Source organism: Schistocerca cancellata, chromosome 9, assembly GCF_023864275.1.
Source record: "Schistocerca cancellata isolate TAMUIC-IGC-003103 chromosome 9, iqSchCanc2.1, whole genome shotgun sequence".
NCBI classification, from domain to species: Eukaryota; Metazoa; Arthropoda; class Insecta; order Orthoptera; family Acrididae; genus Schistocerca; species Schistocerca cancellata.
This window is the reverse complement of record NC_064634.1, coordinates 83,438,862-83,456,276: the sequence shown is the minus strand read 5'-3', so window position 1 is coordinate 83,456,276 and position 17,415 is coordinate 83,438,862. Positions and strand designations below refer to the sequence as shown.

Sequence of the window (17,415 nt, the reverse complement as noted above, 5' to 3'; positions counted from 1 at the left end):
TTCGGAATAATATAATAATTCAGAATGCTCCCAGCAGTTGCCACAATGCCAGACATGTATAATATTTTGTTTATTCCCACGTACCTAAGGAGAAATGACTATTGTGGTAAGAAAAAGAGTAATCAGAGCTCACAGGAAAAGATTCACAGCTTCATTTTCCGCATATACTACTTGAGAGTGAAATGGTAGAGAAATAGTTTGAAAGTAGTTGTACGAGCTCTTTGCCAAACACTTCAGTGTGAATTGCTAAGTAATAATATAGATGTAGGTGTGTCTCACCCTCTCCCTTCTTTCATTCTGATATGGCTGCTTGAAAGTTTTATTTCTGCATGCCATGTTCGTGGTTTTGACTAGAAATGTGTTGATGGCGGTGGCTCAGTGGTAAAGTGCCAGACTACAAATCCAAAGGTCTCAGGTTGAATCCCCGGTCAGTCCTATAATTTTTATCTATAATATGGCATTTCTTTCACCTCTGGTAATGTTCGTTGATGTGGAAAATTCTAAGTTACACAATGGTTAATTCAAAGGTCAGAGGAAGCCAAAGGAATACCAACTCCAACAGCACCAAGGTAAAGTACTGTGGTGCCCAAACCAATCTTTGGAGTGTTGACTGCTTTGCTTTAATGTTGATGACATTGTAGTATTTACTCAAAATTTATATTAGTAATTTCACCACATGTCACTAAATGTTATAGAATTGACTTTTTTCTCATTTTGTCCTAGGTGCGTATTAAAGATACTGGTATAGATCATGAATATGCTGATATAATGACTCTTCCCCTGTCAGAGGATGTTAGCTGTGTCAGGCATGATACTAGTTTTGCTGATGGCGTTGTAATAGTATGCAAGTCAGATGGGGAAGGTGTCCCTTGTGTACGTTTCTTGATGGAGCCTTCTGAGGCTGAAAAACAGGAACAGAAACATGAAAATGGAGTGACCTTGGGAGAGGTTGCATCTAACACTGAGGTACAAGGTTTCACATACTTAAAGTGATACTGATGTTTTATTCTGTCATATGCTGATATTACACTCACACCTTATTTGTTGCTGGTGCAGGAGCAGCAGCAGCAGCAGCAGCAACAACAACAACAACAACAACAACAACTAGATCCAGAAATTATGATAGTAGAAACTGAAAGGAAGCCAGAAGAAAGGGAAGGGTCAGAGAGTCACGCTACAGAAATTAGTATGGTTCAAAGTGAGTTTGCTTTAGATAAATGTTATATCTCTTCATTTTGGACTGCAGCACTTCACAGACCAGATCTCAAACTAATATACCTGTAATAATAATTGCTTCAGCTTTATATAATTGCAGATTACTGAAATTAGATTAAGGGATACCTCATTCCTAATTTGATCTGTACTTCTTGCACAGCCATTGTTGTAGCAGTGTTTATGGAAGTTTTGAGAAAGTAATGAAAATTTCCATTTTTTTCTGAAAGTAAATTGTCACACTATTTAAAAATACTTTTCCTCAAGGTGTAAGCACCAATAATAGTCATCACTTAGTGAAGGCTCTTGATGTGTGTTTAGTGGGAAACTTGTTTAGGAATACTTGAGAAACACACAGCTGCTTCTTATGATCAAATACAAATGCCATCAGGTGGTTTTTTCACTTTTAGGATAAGGAAAAGATTACATAAGGCCAGGTCTGTGTTGTAAGATGAACGTCATCTGCTCTTATTACTTCAGTTGGAAAACTGTATCTAGGAAGCTAAAATGCATAAATATAGTTTGCCTCAGAGTCAAATTGTTACAGGTATGTATCTGCATGGTTGGTTATTGAATATCAACTTTGATCTGCCATAATTAAACCTATTAAGCATCTGATGATGAAATTCCATGCCCTGAGCCTTCTGTTTATGGGTAAGATGGTGTGGTATCTTCTGTCTGCAAATGTCCTGATATGATGCTCCTCAGGAGGTGCACGACTCTTTTGTGAGACAGTACCTAATCTGCACTAGAACTGATGGTGAGACATTTCTAATGACCAGATCTCAGTTTTTCATGGAACATATCAAAGATAAGTTTGAAGAGGTGGCAGTGTTGAACAAGACATGGAAAGCCTCCCTCCTTATCAAAACAGCGGACTCCCTGAGTCTTGAGTGTTACTTTCGTGTACTTCTGTGATCGGTATTCCAGTTTATTTTATTCCTCATAGCACTTTAAACAAATGACAAGGCATTATCTTTCACTGGGACTTGATTTAGAATACAAGCAGATGAAGTACTATATGACACCCTATAATGGCAAGGGGCACAGTTCATCCGCCATATTCAGCTGGGACCATAGGATAATAGAAATGACAAGGGATCATTTGAGTAGGCCATGCTCCCAGAAAAGGTGAAGATAATTGAAGTGTGGAAATGGAAAAAATCGAGTGCTAAATCAGGGGAATCAGAAAACAGTGTATGCTTATTGTACATACCTTATTTGTATCAAAAAATTGAGAAAGTATTCTGATACCACGCAATTATGCTGTCTACCTCATCACTGTAAAAAATAATGAGACAAATGAAAAAATGAATAATTTATTAAGAATTATTGAAGTCCCATTCCAGGAAACTGACTGTTTCTAAGTGGCAGTAAGAAAGTCTTTGTTGAAAATGCTGTTAATACAGAGGCACAACATTTTAGTTGTGATAATACAAATACAAAAATGCAGCAGTAATATTTTAAGTGCTAGAACTGTACTCAAAACAACCATTTCTACTTTCTTTTAAATTTTTTGATAAGAGAATAACAAAATTAAATTCAAGTAAATATCTCTCAGTATTGACATCTGTTTCTTCCATTCTTGGGATCAGATGTCCCCGAGTTTACTGTAAAACTCCCTATGCTGTTGAGAAAGAAATTGCAACATTCTTAATAGGTCTTTGTGTTGCAACTGATAAACATGACTGGTCTTTCAGATGAAGTGTGACATGACATACATGTTCTTTCCTTGTTTGAATACTTTGACATATTTTCATACTTCCATTTCAGAATAAGTATTCTTATATAGCTATTTGAGATGGTTGAGTATGAGACAATGTGGTCACACACCCCTGCATTGGCAACAGTGTTTCAGCAGCATCTTTGAAGTAAAGTCAGTTGGGTGCACTGGATTTACTTGGAATGGGTTCATAGTTGTAACTGACACAATAAGCCATTGTGGAACAAAGGCTGTCCTAACCTTTCACCATTTCTCTTTAGTTGCAAAATCTCTGTTGCAGCTCAAAAAGGTGTGTCAATTCACCAAAAATTGTCATCTCTTTGAATTGTCTCAGGCTAGATGGATGAGACCTCGGCGCATGGCAGTTCGAACTCCATTGAGAAGCACTGCTTTTTTCAAAGTTTGCACCATTTGGTAAGAATGTTTGAAACATTTTCTCCATAATTCGACACTTGGAGCAAGTCTAGGGTCAAGCAACAGAGTACCGAGAACACAGTAGCACTGGAAACCCATTTTGTGATAAATGCCGGCACTTAGAACATTTAACATTTACACTCTTCAACTATTTTTATGGTGATATCAGATCCTATGTACCACCACTATATGGCGCTATAAGTACGTCTGTGTGGGACTTATATCATCTTGATGTACCAGTGAACCAGCCTGTGGGAATTGCAGACATACTCAGCATGATGGAAGACGTGTCCATGCCACAACTTGCCATCTGTAAGGACAGGCACACCTGCCATATGCCATTGTGTCCTATTTACAAGAAGTTACAGACAATCCAAGAACATAAAATCTTTGATCAATTATTGTAGTTCATTGACAAAAAAATACAAATGTCTTCACATTATTATTATTATTATTATTATTATTATTATTATTATACAAGTGTAGGCCACTGGCGGACCACATGAAGCATCTACTTCAGGTGAGATTTTACCAGGTGCTGTTCTTCTGTCATCTGAATCATCCAATCAAGTTATACCTTGGTTCACTTTCCACTTGAGTACTTTGTGCTTGAATGCCTTTCTGTCATTTTGTACATGGCTGTTGTGGCAACATCCTTCAGGTCTTTCTCGGGCTGTGGCAATCCATTTCGTATTCTTAATGTTTTCTGTGTACTCCTAGATATGTTTAGTTTGTCTGGTGTCCAGCATACTCTTGGTATGCCCATAAAATTTCGGTCAACATGTATTCATGTCCTGTACTGTGTTAGATATCTGTTTGGTGTATTGTCTGCCCTGCAGTTTGTAGCTTTCTTCTGTTTTATTGGGCCCTAGCATTTTTCTGATGATTCTTCTCTCCATTTTCTTGATACTTTCTAGTGCACTTTACCAGTCCATGACCAATGTTAATGTTTCAGATTCATATACACTGATGTGGCAAAAGTCTTGGCATACCTCCGAATTTTGTGTTGGACCTCCTTTTGCTTGGTGTATTGCAGCAACTCGACATGACATGGACCGAAAAATTGTTAGAAGCCCCTGCAGACATATTGAGTCATGCTGTGTCTATAGCCACCCATAATAGCGAAAGTGTTATAGGTGCAGTATTTTGTGCATGTACTGTTCTCTTGATTATGTCCCATATATTTTTGATGGGATTCATGTCGGAAGATCTGGGTGTCGAAATAGTTCGCTTGAACTATCAAGAATGTTCTTGAAACCAATCGTGAACAGTTGTGGCCCAGTGACATGGCACATTGTTGTTTGGAAACATGAAGTCCATGAATGGCTGCAAATGGTCCCCACATAGCTGAATGCAACCATTTTCTGTCGGAGTGTGGTTTAGTTGGACCAGGACCCAGTCTGTTCCATGTAAACACAGCTCACACCATTATGGAGCCGCCACCAGCTTGCACAGTGCCTTGCTGACAACTTTGGTCCATCGCTTCGTGGGGTCTGCATCACACTTGAACCCTATCATCAGCCCTTTCCAACTGAAATTGGGACTCACCTGACTGGGCCATGGTTTTTCAGTCACCTAGGGTCCAACTGATATAGTCATGAGCCCAGGACATACGCTGTGGGCAATGTTGAGCTGTTAACGAAGGCTCTCGTGTTTTTCGTCTGCTGCCATAGTCTGTTGATGCCATATTTCACCACACTGTCCTAATGGACACGTTTGTCATATGTCCAACATTAATTTCTGTGGTTATTTCACGGTTGTCTGTTAGCACTGACAACTCTATGGAAACACCGCTGCTCTGGGTCATTAAGTGAAGGCCATCGGCCACTGTGTTGTCTGGGGTGAAAGGTAATGCCTGAAATTTGATATTATCGGCACACTCTTGACACTGTGAAGCTCAGAATATTGAATTGCCTAACAATTTCTGAAATGGAATATTTCATGCATCTAGCTCCAATTACCATCCCGTGTTCCGAGTCTGTTAATTCCCGTCATGCAGCCGTAATCACGTTGGGAACTTTTACACACACACACACACACACACACACATACACACACGTGAGACTGCAGTTACTGGCAGCTGAAGCCACACAGTTGGCTTCAGGTGCTAGAGACTGCAGTTGTGTGTGTGTGTGTGTGTGTGTGTGTGTGTGTGTGGGGGGGGGGGGGTCGTGCGTTGTCTATGGAAGTTTATCTATGACAGTCTTTTTGTTGTGCCTATCTGTGATTTAGCATCTCCGCTATACTATATTATTTTGTGTTTGTAAAGATAAGATTTGCAGAGCACTAAATTATGTGTCTAATGCAAACTTCTGAAAATAGCTAACAGTGCCCTCTGTTGGTTCTTTGGTGTACCACGCCATCATTAAGTAAACATCTGAACTAGTAAGCTGAGCAGACTACTAAAACTTTAATTTAAAACGTGTGTTTTGTCTGTGATTCAATTTTGATGAAATAAAGCCTGTACATTACCTGAAGTGATACTCGAGTTACCTATGAAAACCCCGTGAAAATTCGTAAAGTCGTTTTGGAGATTAGCGTGTTCAGACAGACACGACAGTTTTAGTTTTATTGTTAGTATAGATTATTATTATTATTATTATTATTATTATTATTATTATTATTATCCAGTTTCACAACAGTTGCGGGAAAAACCTTGTGCCAATCCAGATGACATGAACTGATTGCTACACAGTCGTGAAAGCCCCTCGATCTGAGGCTAAGTGTACCATCTTACTGTCCTTCTCTGACCAACACTGAGGTGCCCCAATTCCCCATCAACAGCTGGAGAAGCATTCCTTTTCCATTCCATTCTTGGATAGGACTCAGTCTGTGTAACTCTCATCTGGGAGATGTGTGGACACACAACCTAACTTTGTCCAGCAGCTGGAGGAACTGTGGGCTGCAGGCTGAAGAGCCACCTTCACTTCTTCTGTTCCTAGTCTTAAATTAGACAAGTCTGTGCAGACCTGTGAAACCTCTAAAAGTTTAAAAGAAAAATTAATGAAGAAATCCAAGGTGGAGGAGATTCTGGCAGGTGCAGCAGTCATATATCCCATTACAACACCCTACTCAGCACGTAAATGGCAAGTGAAGACAATGGATTGTGATTTGCTACTTCGGCCTCTGCATTCCAGTGGTGTTAATTGGAGACCACCGATGAGCTCTTTGACAGTGATCAGTCTCATAATCTTAGATCGCCTTCTTGCAAGATTCTATTTTTTTAAGCAAACACAGAAATAAGAATGCTCAGAATGATCAACATCTACGTTTACATGGGTACTCTGCAAATCACATTTAAGTGCCTGGTAGAGGGTTCATCGAACCACCTTCACAGTTCCCTATTATTCCAATCTCGTATAGCGCGCAGAAAGAATGAACGCCTATATCTTTCCATATGAGCTCTGATTCCCCTTTTTTATCATGGTGATCATTTTTCGCTATGTAAGTTGGTGTCAACAAAATATTTTCACATTCGGAGGAGAAAGTTGGTGACTGGAATTTCATGAGAAGATTCTGCAGGAAAGAAAAACGCCTTTGTTTTAATGATGTCCAACCCATATCCTGTATCATGTCAGTGACACTCTCTCCCCTATTTCGTTGTAATGCAAAATGTTTTGTCATTTTTTGAACTTTTTCAATGTACTACCTCAATCCTATCTGGTAAGGATCCCACACCGTGCAGTAGTACTCTAAAAGAGGACGGACAAATGTATGGTAGGCAGTCTCCTCAGTAGATCTGTTATGTTTTTTAAGTGTCCTGCCAGTAAAATGCAATCTTTGGTTAGCCTTCCCCACAACATTTTCTATGCGTTCCTTCAAATTTGTAGTTTGTAATTGTATTCCTAGGTATTTGGTTGAACTTACGGGATTTGGCCGATTTATCCTGTAACCAAAGGTTAACGGATTCCTTTTAGCACTTGTGTGGATGACCTCACACTTCTCGTTATTTAGGGTCAATTCCCTATTTTTGCAACATACAAATATTTTTTCTGAATAGTTTTGCAATTTGTTTTAATCTTCTGATGACTTTATTAGTCAATAAATGAGAGCGTCATCTGCAAGTAGCCTAAGACGGCTGCTCAGATTGTCTCCCAAATTGTTTGTATAGATAAGGAAGTGCAAAAGGCATATGTCACTACTTTAGGGAATGCCAGAAATCACTTCTGTTTTACTCGATGACTTTCTATCAGTTACCACGAACTGTGACCTCTCTGACAGGAAATCACGAATCAAGTCACATTACTGAGACGATATTCCATAAGCATGCAATTTCACTACAAGTCGCTTGTGTGAAAAGCCTTCCACAAATCCAGACATACAGAATCAATCTGATATCTGTTGTCAGTAGCACTCAACACTTCATGCAAGGAAAGAGCTAGTTGTGTTCCACAAGAACGATGTTTTCTAAATCCACGTTGACTGTGTGTCAGTAGACAATTTTCTTTGAGGTAATTCATAATGTTCGAACACAATATATGTTCCAAAATCCTGCTGCATATCAACATTAATGACATGGGCCTGTAATTTAGTGGATTACTCCTACTACCTTCGTTGAATATTGGTGTGACCTGTGCAACTTTCCAGTCTTTGGGTACGGCTTCTTCGTTGAGTGAACTGTTGTATATGATTGTTAAGCATGGAGCTATTGCATCAGTGTACTCTGAAAGGAACCTTATCGGTATACAATCTAGACCAGAAGACTTGCTTTTATTAAGTGATTAAAGTTGCTTCACTACTCCCAGGACATTTACTTCTATGTTACTCATGTTGGCAGCTGTTGTTGATTCAATTTATGGAATATTGTCTTCTTTTTGAAGGCATTTTGGAAGGATGTGTTTAGAAACTCTGCTTTGGGAGCACTGTATTCAATAGTATCTCCATTGCTATTGTGCAGAGAAGGCATTGAGTGTGTCTTGCCGCAAGCAACTTCACATATGACCAGAATCTCTTTGGATTTTATGTCAGGTTTTGAGACAAATTATCGTCATGGAAACTATTACAAGCATCTCGCATTGAAGTCCATGCTAAATTTCGAGCTTCTGTAAAAGATCCCCAATCTTGGGGATTTTGTGTCCGTTTAAATTTGGAATGTTTGTTTTGTTGAATGTTTGTTTTGTTGTTTCTGCAACAATGTTCTAACCCGTTTTGTGTACCAAGGAGGATCAGCTCCATCGTTTGTTAATTTATTTGGTATAAATCTCGCACTTGCTGCCGATACTATTTCTTTGAATTCAAGCCACATCTGGTCTACACTTATATTGTTAATTTGAAAGGAGTGGAGATTGTCTCTCAGGAAGGCATCAAGTGAATTTTTATCTGCTTTTTTGAATACGTATATTTTTCATTTATTTTTGGAGGATTTGGGGGTTACAATATTCAGTCTCGCTACAATAAACCAGTGTTCACTAATCCCTGTATCCATTTTGATGCTCATTATTAACTTGGGATTATTTGTTGCTAGGAGGTAAAGTGTGGTTTCACAACCGAGTGCTATTCGCGTGGGCTCATGAACTAACTGCCCGAAATAATTTTCAGAGAATGCAGTTAACACAATTTCAGATGATGTTTTATGTGGACCTCTGGAATTAAACATGTATTTTTGCCAACATATTGAGGGTAAATTAAAGTCGCCACCAGCTACAATCATATGTGTCGGGTATGTGTATGAAATCAAACTCAAGTTTCTTTGAACCTTTCAGCATTTGTATCATCTGAATTGGGAGGTCGGTAAAAGGATCCAATTATTATATTCTGGTTGCCAACAATGACCTCTGCTCTTACTAACCCACAAGAACTATCTACTTCTAACAGCAACAAACATGCCACCACCATCTGTGATTAGCCTATCAATTTGGAACACCGTTAGGTTCTTTGTAAAAATTTCGGGTGAGCTTATCTCCTGTTTCAGCCAGCTTTTAGTGCCTATAACAATTTGAGCATCAGTGCTTTCTACACTCCTGGAAATTGAAATAAGAACACCGCGAATTCATTGTCCCAGGAAGGGGAAACTTTATTGACACATTCCTGGGGTCAGATACATCACATGATCACACTGACAGAACCACAGGCACATAGACACAGGCAACAGAGCATGCACAATGTCGGCACTAGTACAGTGTATATCCACCTTTCGCAGCAATGCAGGCTGCTATTCTCCCATGGAGATGATCGTAGAGATGCTGGATGTAGTCCCGTGGAACGGCTTGCCATGCCATTTCCACCTGGCACCTCAGTTGGACCAGCGTTCGTGCTGGACGTGCAGACCGCGTGAGACGACGCTTCATCCAGTCCCAAACATGCTCAATGGGGGACAGATCCGGAGATCTTGTTGGCCAGGGTAGTTGACTTACACCTTCTAGAGCACGTTGGGTGGCACGGGATACATGCGGACGTGCATTGTCCTGTTGGAACAGCAAGTTCCCTTGCCGGTCTAGGAATGGTAGAACGATGGGTTCGATGACGGTTTGGATGTACCGTGCACTATTCAGTGTCCCCTCGACGATCACCAGTGGTGTACGGCCAGTGTAGGAGATAGCTCCCCACACCATGATGCCGGGTGTTGGCCCTGTGTGCCTCGGTCGTATGCAGTCCTGATTGTGGCGCTCACCTGCACGGCGCCAAACACGCATACGACCATCATTGGCACCAAGGCAGAAGCGACTCTCATCGCTGAAGACGACACGTCTCCATTCGTCCCTCCATTCACGCCTGTCGCGACACCACTGGAGGCGGGCTGCACGATGTTGGGGCATGAGCGGAAGACGGCCTAACGGTGTGCGGGACCGTAGCCCAGCTTCATGGAGACGGTTGCGAATGGTCCTCGCCGATACCCCAGGAGCAACAGTGTCCCTAATTTGCTGGGAAGTGGCGGTGCGGTCCCCTACGGCACTGCGTAGGATCCTACGGTCTTGGCGTGCATCCGTGCGTCGCTGCGGTCCGGTCCCAGGTCGACGGGCACGTGCACCTTCCGCCGACCACTGGCGACAACATCGATGTACTGTGGAGACCTCACGCCCCACGTGTTGAGCAATTCGGCGGTACGTCCACCCGGCCTCCCGCATGCCCACTATACGCCCTCGCTCAAAGTCCGTCAACTGCACATACGGTTCACGTCCACGCTGTCGCGGCATGCTACCAGTGTTAAAGACTGCGATGGAGCTCCGTATGCCACGGCAAACTGGCTGACACTGACGGCGGCGGTGCACAAATGCTGCGCAGCTAGCGCCATTCGACGGCCAACATCGCGGTTCCTGGTGTGTCCGCTGTGCCGTGCGTGTGATCATTGCTTGTACAGCCCTCTCGCAGTGTCCGGAGCAAGTATGGTGGGTCTGACACACCGGTGTCAATGTGTTCTTTTTTCCATTTCCAGGAGTGTATTAGTGCTTGGAGCTCTGGTACTTCCCTAACAAAGTTATGACAGTTTACAACTTTTACAGACCAATGGTTCCTGTATCTACATTCTTCCTGTGTTCGGGCTGCAGCCTTTCTGACTGAAGCCCTTCTTGTGTTTTCCGAAGACCCTCTAACCTAAAAAACTGCCCAGTCCATGCTGCACACCCCCTGGTACTTGTCTAGCTGCCTCTTGACCTATTCAGTGGAACCCAAATTCCAACCACCCTTTGGCGCAAGTTGAGGAATCTGCAGCCTACACAGTTGCAGAACTGTCTGAGCCTCTGATTCAGACACTCCACTTGGCTCTGTGTCAGGGGTTAGCAATCTGTCCTGTCGACTATGCTGCAAATGGTCAGTTCTGCTTTCATCTCGCAAGCAAGACTGGCAGCCTTTACCATTTCTGTTAGCCGCTTGAAACCAGAGAGAATCTCTTCCGATCCAAAGTAACACACATCATTGGTACCGACGGAACCACCATCTGCAGTTGGCTGCACCCTGTGTTCTTCATGGCATCTGTGAGGACCCATTCCACGTCTTCTATGACTCCAACTGGTATGCACACAGAGTACACATTGGCTTCCTTCCCCTTATTGGCAGGCCATGTCCATAAGGGGCCCCTTAATGTGCCCAACATTGGAGCTCCCAAATATCTACAATCCCATCCTCTGTGGTTGTCCGGATTTTGCGGGCTGAGAGGTTTCCTCTGAAACAGGACACGTGATGGCATCTACCTCAGCGATGTGTCAGCCACAGACAGCACATGGAACCTGTTTGTCAGACTAACCAGGGAGGCCTGATGTGCAGCCCCCTGCTATGCCCCGGGGCGATCTCCCACTCAGTCACAGGTGAGGGGTCAACCTAAGTGTGAGCAGTAACTGGATTGGCCACCAGTGAGGACCGATCGGAGGACTCGGACATTGGATTCCCACAGCCTACCCACAACAGTGGTGCCCATCCACTGCACCCTCAAGCTGTGTAACCGAAGCAATTAAACACTTTGGAGCTGAGAGCGAAGTGTCACCATCTCGGCTCAAATCTGCACACAACCATCACAGTCCCTATCTGTACTAAAGACCATGGAAAACTAAACTACCCAGATAAACGTACTATTGGCATGTGCTGCGGAACTCTACTGTAGACAGTAATGAAAACACAGGAACTGTGTCTGTTAAATTAGATTAATATGCAGAGATTCAAAAACCTAACTACCGAAACACTCAGATGAAACTAAATAATTTGCCCCTGATTAGTAACTTGTGATATGTCATGAAACCTATTTACTTTCCGACACAAACGGAAATGCAAGAACTGTGGCTATTAGATATTAAATTAACTCAAGAAGCTATGAACTATTAAAGCACACAGATGATATTATAAAATTCACTCCTGGCTAGGAACTCATAAGTGTCACAAAATCGGTTACTTCCGTGTTTTTATGTCTGCCTCTGCTGGCTGCTGCTGCCTGACTGTGCCTTTTCCTCCTCTCAGGTGTACGTGGAACATTTTGTTATTCACTTTATGGTGATCTCCCACTTTCAGACACTTGGACAAAGGACACCTTCCAGCTCTTCTGTACCCTGTTAGGGACATATAATGACCATTTACAGAGGAGGAACTCCTTTGTGCCATTGGCTCATCTCATGACATGGCCCCAGATCCTAACGTGATCCATAATCGAAGGATCCAACACTTGGGTGCAGACTGGAAAAATTACTTTCTCAGTTTTTAGCTGTATCTGGCTTAGAGGCAAATTCCCCACACACTGGTGAAATAGTACTGTTCTTCCAGCGGGAAAGGATTAAAGTGAACAACAAAATATTAAATCAGATTCAATGATGCTTTTGTGTACTTTATATATTGAACTCGTACCATACTTTGTACCAAAATTTAGTCTTTTCAAAACTTACTTTTGCCACTCATACTTAACGTCACTATGAAGCCACTGAATCTCTCTCTTTTTGGGTGCATTACCATATACACTGATCAGCTGAAACATTATTACCATTTTCCACTGCGACATTGGATGCCACCTGGTGGCGTTGCGGACATGTGACGCATTAACAAAAGTATGTAAGTGCAGCAGACACAGACAGGGGATCACTCTAGTGAAGATATGGGCTGTAAGTGGGAAAATCCATTGAGGCAAGAGACTGTGACAAAGGGTGGATCTGTGTTACACAGAGCCTGTGAACGAATATCTCGAAAACGGCGAAGCTGGTCAAATTTTTGTGTACTACTGTTTTAAGCATCTACAGAAAGAGCTTGAAGGACAATGAAACTACCACTAGGCACTAAATGGTTGGATGTCCATGACTCTTCACCGAATGTGGGGTTTGGAGGCTTGTCTGCTCTGTAAAGTAGGATAGATGGTGATCTATGGCATCTCTGCCGAAAGAGAACAATACTGATGCACGCACAAGTGTTTTTGAGCACACCGTTCATCATGCATTATTGAACATGGAGCTTCGCAGCAGATCACTCCTATATGTTCACATGTTGACCCAACGACATCAACAATTAAAATTGCAGTGGGCATGGGACTATCCGTATTCCACTGTCAATCAGTGGAAACTTGTCAGCTCTTCAGGTGAATCACATGTTCGCTATACTAGGTTGATGGTCATCTCCACAATTACTATCATCGAGATGAGTGGTGACTCAAAACGTGCTGTGCACAACGGATGCAGACTGGTAGGAGCAGTATTATGCTGTGGAAGAATCCTGTGGGGACATTCTCCTGCACTTGTATGGGACCTATGGTAGTAACCGAAGACAGGCTGACAGCTGTGAACCACCTGCTTCCCTTCAAACTTGATGTCTTCCCTGACAGTGATGTCATCTTTGAGCAGTACAATTGCCCATATCTTGGAGCCAGAGCTGTGCTGCAGTGGTTTGAGGAGCATTATAGTGAACTCGCGTTGATGTCTTGGTGACCCAAATTCACCTGATGTAAATCCTATGGAATCCATCTGGGTCACTATTGGGCGCCATCACCATGTACACAAATCAGTGGTGCGGTATCTATGTGAATTACACGACGTGTGCACAGACATCAATGCCACATACCTCCACAAACCTACCAACAAACTGTCGTATGCCTGATATACAGAATCAATGATGTATTTTGTTCCAGAGATGGACAAACATGCTATTAAGCAGGTGGTCATAATGTTTTGGCTCATCAGTGTACATGTTCATGAGTGATATTAGAGAAGGAAAGTTGCCATTCACCATGTAGCGGAGATGCTGAGTCGCGATAGGCACAATAAAGAGATTCACACAATTAAAGCTTTCGTCTATTAAGGCCTTTGTCAGCAGTAGACACACATACACAGCTCTCTGAGACTGCAAATGTGTGTGCAAGTTGCGTTTGTGTGTTTGTGTGTGTGTGTGTGTGTGTGTGTGTGTGTGTGTGTGTGTGTGTGTGTGTGTGTTACATAATTTTGTAAGAAGGATTAAAACTGAAAGAATTAATTAGTGCAGAAAACTTTATTCACAAGTGCGAATATATGCTGAACAGCATCTTTAATATTTTATGGCTTAACTATAGCAATTTGAAAAATTAATTGTTCATACTGATGTCTGTTTATCAGTGATTTAACATTGTTGTTGTTGTTATTGTTGTGGTCTTCAGTCCTGAGACTGGTTTGATGCAGCTCTCCACGCTACTCTATCCTGTGCAAGCTTCTTCATTCCCAGTACCTGCTGCAACCTACATCCTTCTGAATCTGCTTGGTGTATTCATATCTTGGTCTCCCTCTACGATTTTTACCCTCCATGCTGCCCTCCAATACTAAATTGGTGATCCCTTGATGCCTCAGAACCTGTCCTACCAACCGATCCCTTCTAGTCAAGTTGTGCCACAAACTTCTCTTCTCCCCAATCCTATTCAATAACTCCTCATTAGTTATGTGATCTACCCATCTAATCTTCAGCATTCTTCTGTAGCACCATGTTTCGAAATCTTCTATTCTCTTCTTGTCCAACTATTTATCGTCCATGTTTCACTTCCATACATGGCTACACTCCATACAAATACTTTCAGAAACTACTTCCTGACACTTAAATCTACACTCGATGTTAACAAATTTCACTTCTTCAGAAACGCTTTCCTTGCCATTGCCAGTCTACATTTTATATCCTCTCTACTTCGACCATCATCAGCTATTTTGCTTCCCAAATAGCAAAACTTCTTTACTACTTTAAGTGTCTCATTTCCTAATCTAATTCCCTCAGCATCACCTGACTTGATTCGACTACATTCCATTATCCTCGTTTTGCTTTTGTTGATGTTCATCTTATATCCTCCTTTCAAGACACAATCCATTCCGTTCAACTGCTCTTCCAAGTCCTTTGCTGTCTCTGACAGAATTACAATTTTATCGGCGAACCTCAAAGTTTTTATTTCTTCTCCATGGATTTTAATACCTACTCCGAATTTTTCTTTTGTTTCCTTCACTGCTTGCTCAATATATAGATTGAATAACATCGGGGAGAGGCTACAACCATGTCTCACTCCCTTCCCAACCACTGCTTCCCTTTCATGCCCCTCGACTCTTATAACTGCCATCTGGTTTCTGTACAAATTGTAAATAGCCTTTCGCTCCCTGTATTTTACCCCTGCCACCTTTAGAATTTGAAAGAGAGTATTCCAGCCAACATTGTCAAAAGCTTTCTCTAAGTCTACAAATGCTAGAAATGTAGGTTTGTCTTTCCTTAATCTAGCTTCTAAGATAAGTCGTTGGGTCAGTATTGCCTCTCGTGTTCCAATATTTCTACGGAATCCAAACTAATCTTCCCCGAGGTCGGCTTCTACTAGTTTTTCCATTCGTCTGTAAAGAATTCGTATTAGTATTTTGCAGCCGTGACTTATTAAACTGATAGTTTAGTAATTTTCACATCTGTCAACACCTGCTTTCTTTGGGATTGGAATTATTATATTCTTCTTGAAGTCTGAGGGTATTTCGCCTGTCTCATACATCTTGCTCACCAGACGGTAGAGTTTTGTCAGGTCTGGCTCTCCCAAGGCTGTCAGTAGTTCTAATGGAATGTTGTCTACTCCCGGGGCCTTGTTTCGACTCAGGTCTTTCAGTGCTCTGTCAAACTCTTCACGCAGTATCGTATCTCCCATTTCATCTTCATCCTGTTCCATTTCCATAATATTGTCCTCAAGTACATCGCCCTTGTATAGACCCTCTATATACTCCTTCCACATTTCTGCTTTCCCTTCTTTGCTTAGAACTGGGTTTCCATCTGAGCTCTTGATATTCATACAAGTGGTTCTCTTTTCTCCAAAGGTCTCTTTAAGTTTCCTGTAGGCAGTATCTATCGTACCCCTACTGAGATAAGCCTCTACATCCTTACATTTGTCCTCTAGCCATCCTTGCTTAGCCATTTTACACTTCCTGTCGATCTCATTTTTGAGACGTTTGTATTCCTTTTTGCCTGCTTCATTTACTGCATTTTTATATTTTCTCCTTTCATCAGTTAAATTCAATATTTCTTCTGTCACCCAAGGATTTGTACTAGCCCTCATCTTTTTACCTACTTGATCCTCTGCTGCCTTCACTACTCCATCCCTCAAAGCTACCCATTCTTCTTCTACTGTATTTCTTTCCCCCATTCCTGTCAATTGTTCCCTAATGCTGTCCCTGAAACTCTGTACAACCTCTGGTTTAGTCAGTTTATCCAGATCCCATCTCCTTAAATTCCCACCTTTTTGCAGTTTCTTCAGTTTTAATCTGCAGTTCATAACCAATAGATTGTGGTCAGAGTCCACATCTGCCCCTGGAAATGTCTTACATTTTAAAACCTGGTTCCTAAATCTCTGTCTTACCATTATATAATCTATGTGAAACCTGTCTGTATCTCCAGGCTTCTTCCATGTATACAACCTTCTTTTATGATTCTTGAACGAAGTGTTAGCTATGATTAAGTTATGCTCTCTGTAAAATTCTACTACGTGGCTTCCTCTTTCATTTCTTAGCCCCCAATCCATATTCACCTACTAAGTTTCCTCTCGCCCTTTTCCTACTACCAAATTCCAGTCACCCATGACTATTAAATTTTCGTCTCCCTTCACTATCTGAATAATTTCTTTTATTTCATCATACATTTCTTCAATTTCTTCGTCATCTGCAGAGCTAGTTGGCATATAAACTTGTACTACTGTAGTAGGCGTGGGCTTCGTGTCTATCTTGACCACAATAATGCGTTCACTATGCTGTTTGTAGTAGCTTACCTGCACTCCTATTTTTTTTAAAAATTCATTATTAAACCTACTCCTGCAATACCCCTATTTGATTGTGTATTTGTAACCCTGTATTCACCTGACCAAAAGTCTTGTTCCTCCTGCCACCGAACTTCACTAATTCCCACTGTATCTAACTTTAACCTATCCATTTCCCTTTTTAAATTTTCTAACCTACCTGCCAGATTAAGGGATCTGACATTCCACACTCCGATCCGTAGAACGCCAGTTTTCTTTCTCCTGGTAACGACGTCCTCTTGAGTAGTCCCCGCCCGGAGATCGGAATGGGGGACTATTATACCTCCAGAATATTTTACCCAAGAGGATGCCATCATCATTTAACCATACAGTAAAGCTGCATGCCCTTGGGAAAAATTAGGGCTGTAGTTTCCCCTTGCTTTCAGCCGTTCGCAGTACCAGC

At 41.8% G+C, this 17,415-nt stretch overlaps 1 protein-coding gene across 1 annotated transcript in view; it reads left to right on the top strand.

Moving 5' to 3' along the window:
* LOC126101198 (zinc finger protein 780B-like) overlaps positions 1-17,415 on the top strand; it is a 128,539-nt gene that overhangs the window by 90,610 nt on the left and 20,514 nt on the right. Inside the window, exons 10-11 of the mRNA XM_049911893.1 lie at positions 724-966; positions 1,057-1,198. Coding sequence (XP_049767850.1) covers positions 724-966; positions 1,057-1,198 — 385 coding nt within the window. The remainder of the gene's footprint in view (positions 1-723; positions 967-1,056; positions 1,199-17,415) is intronic.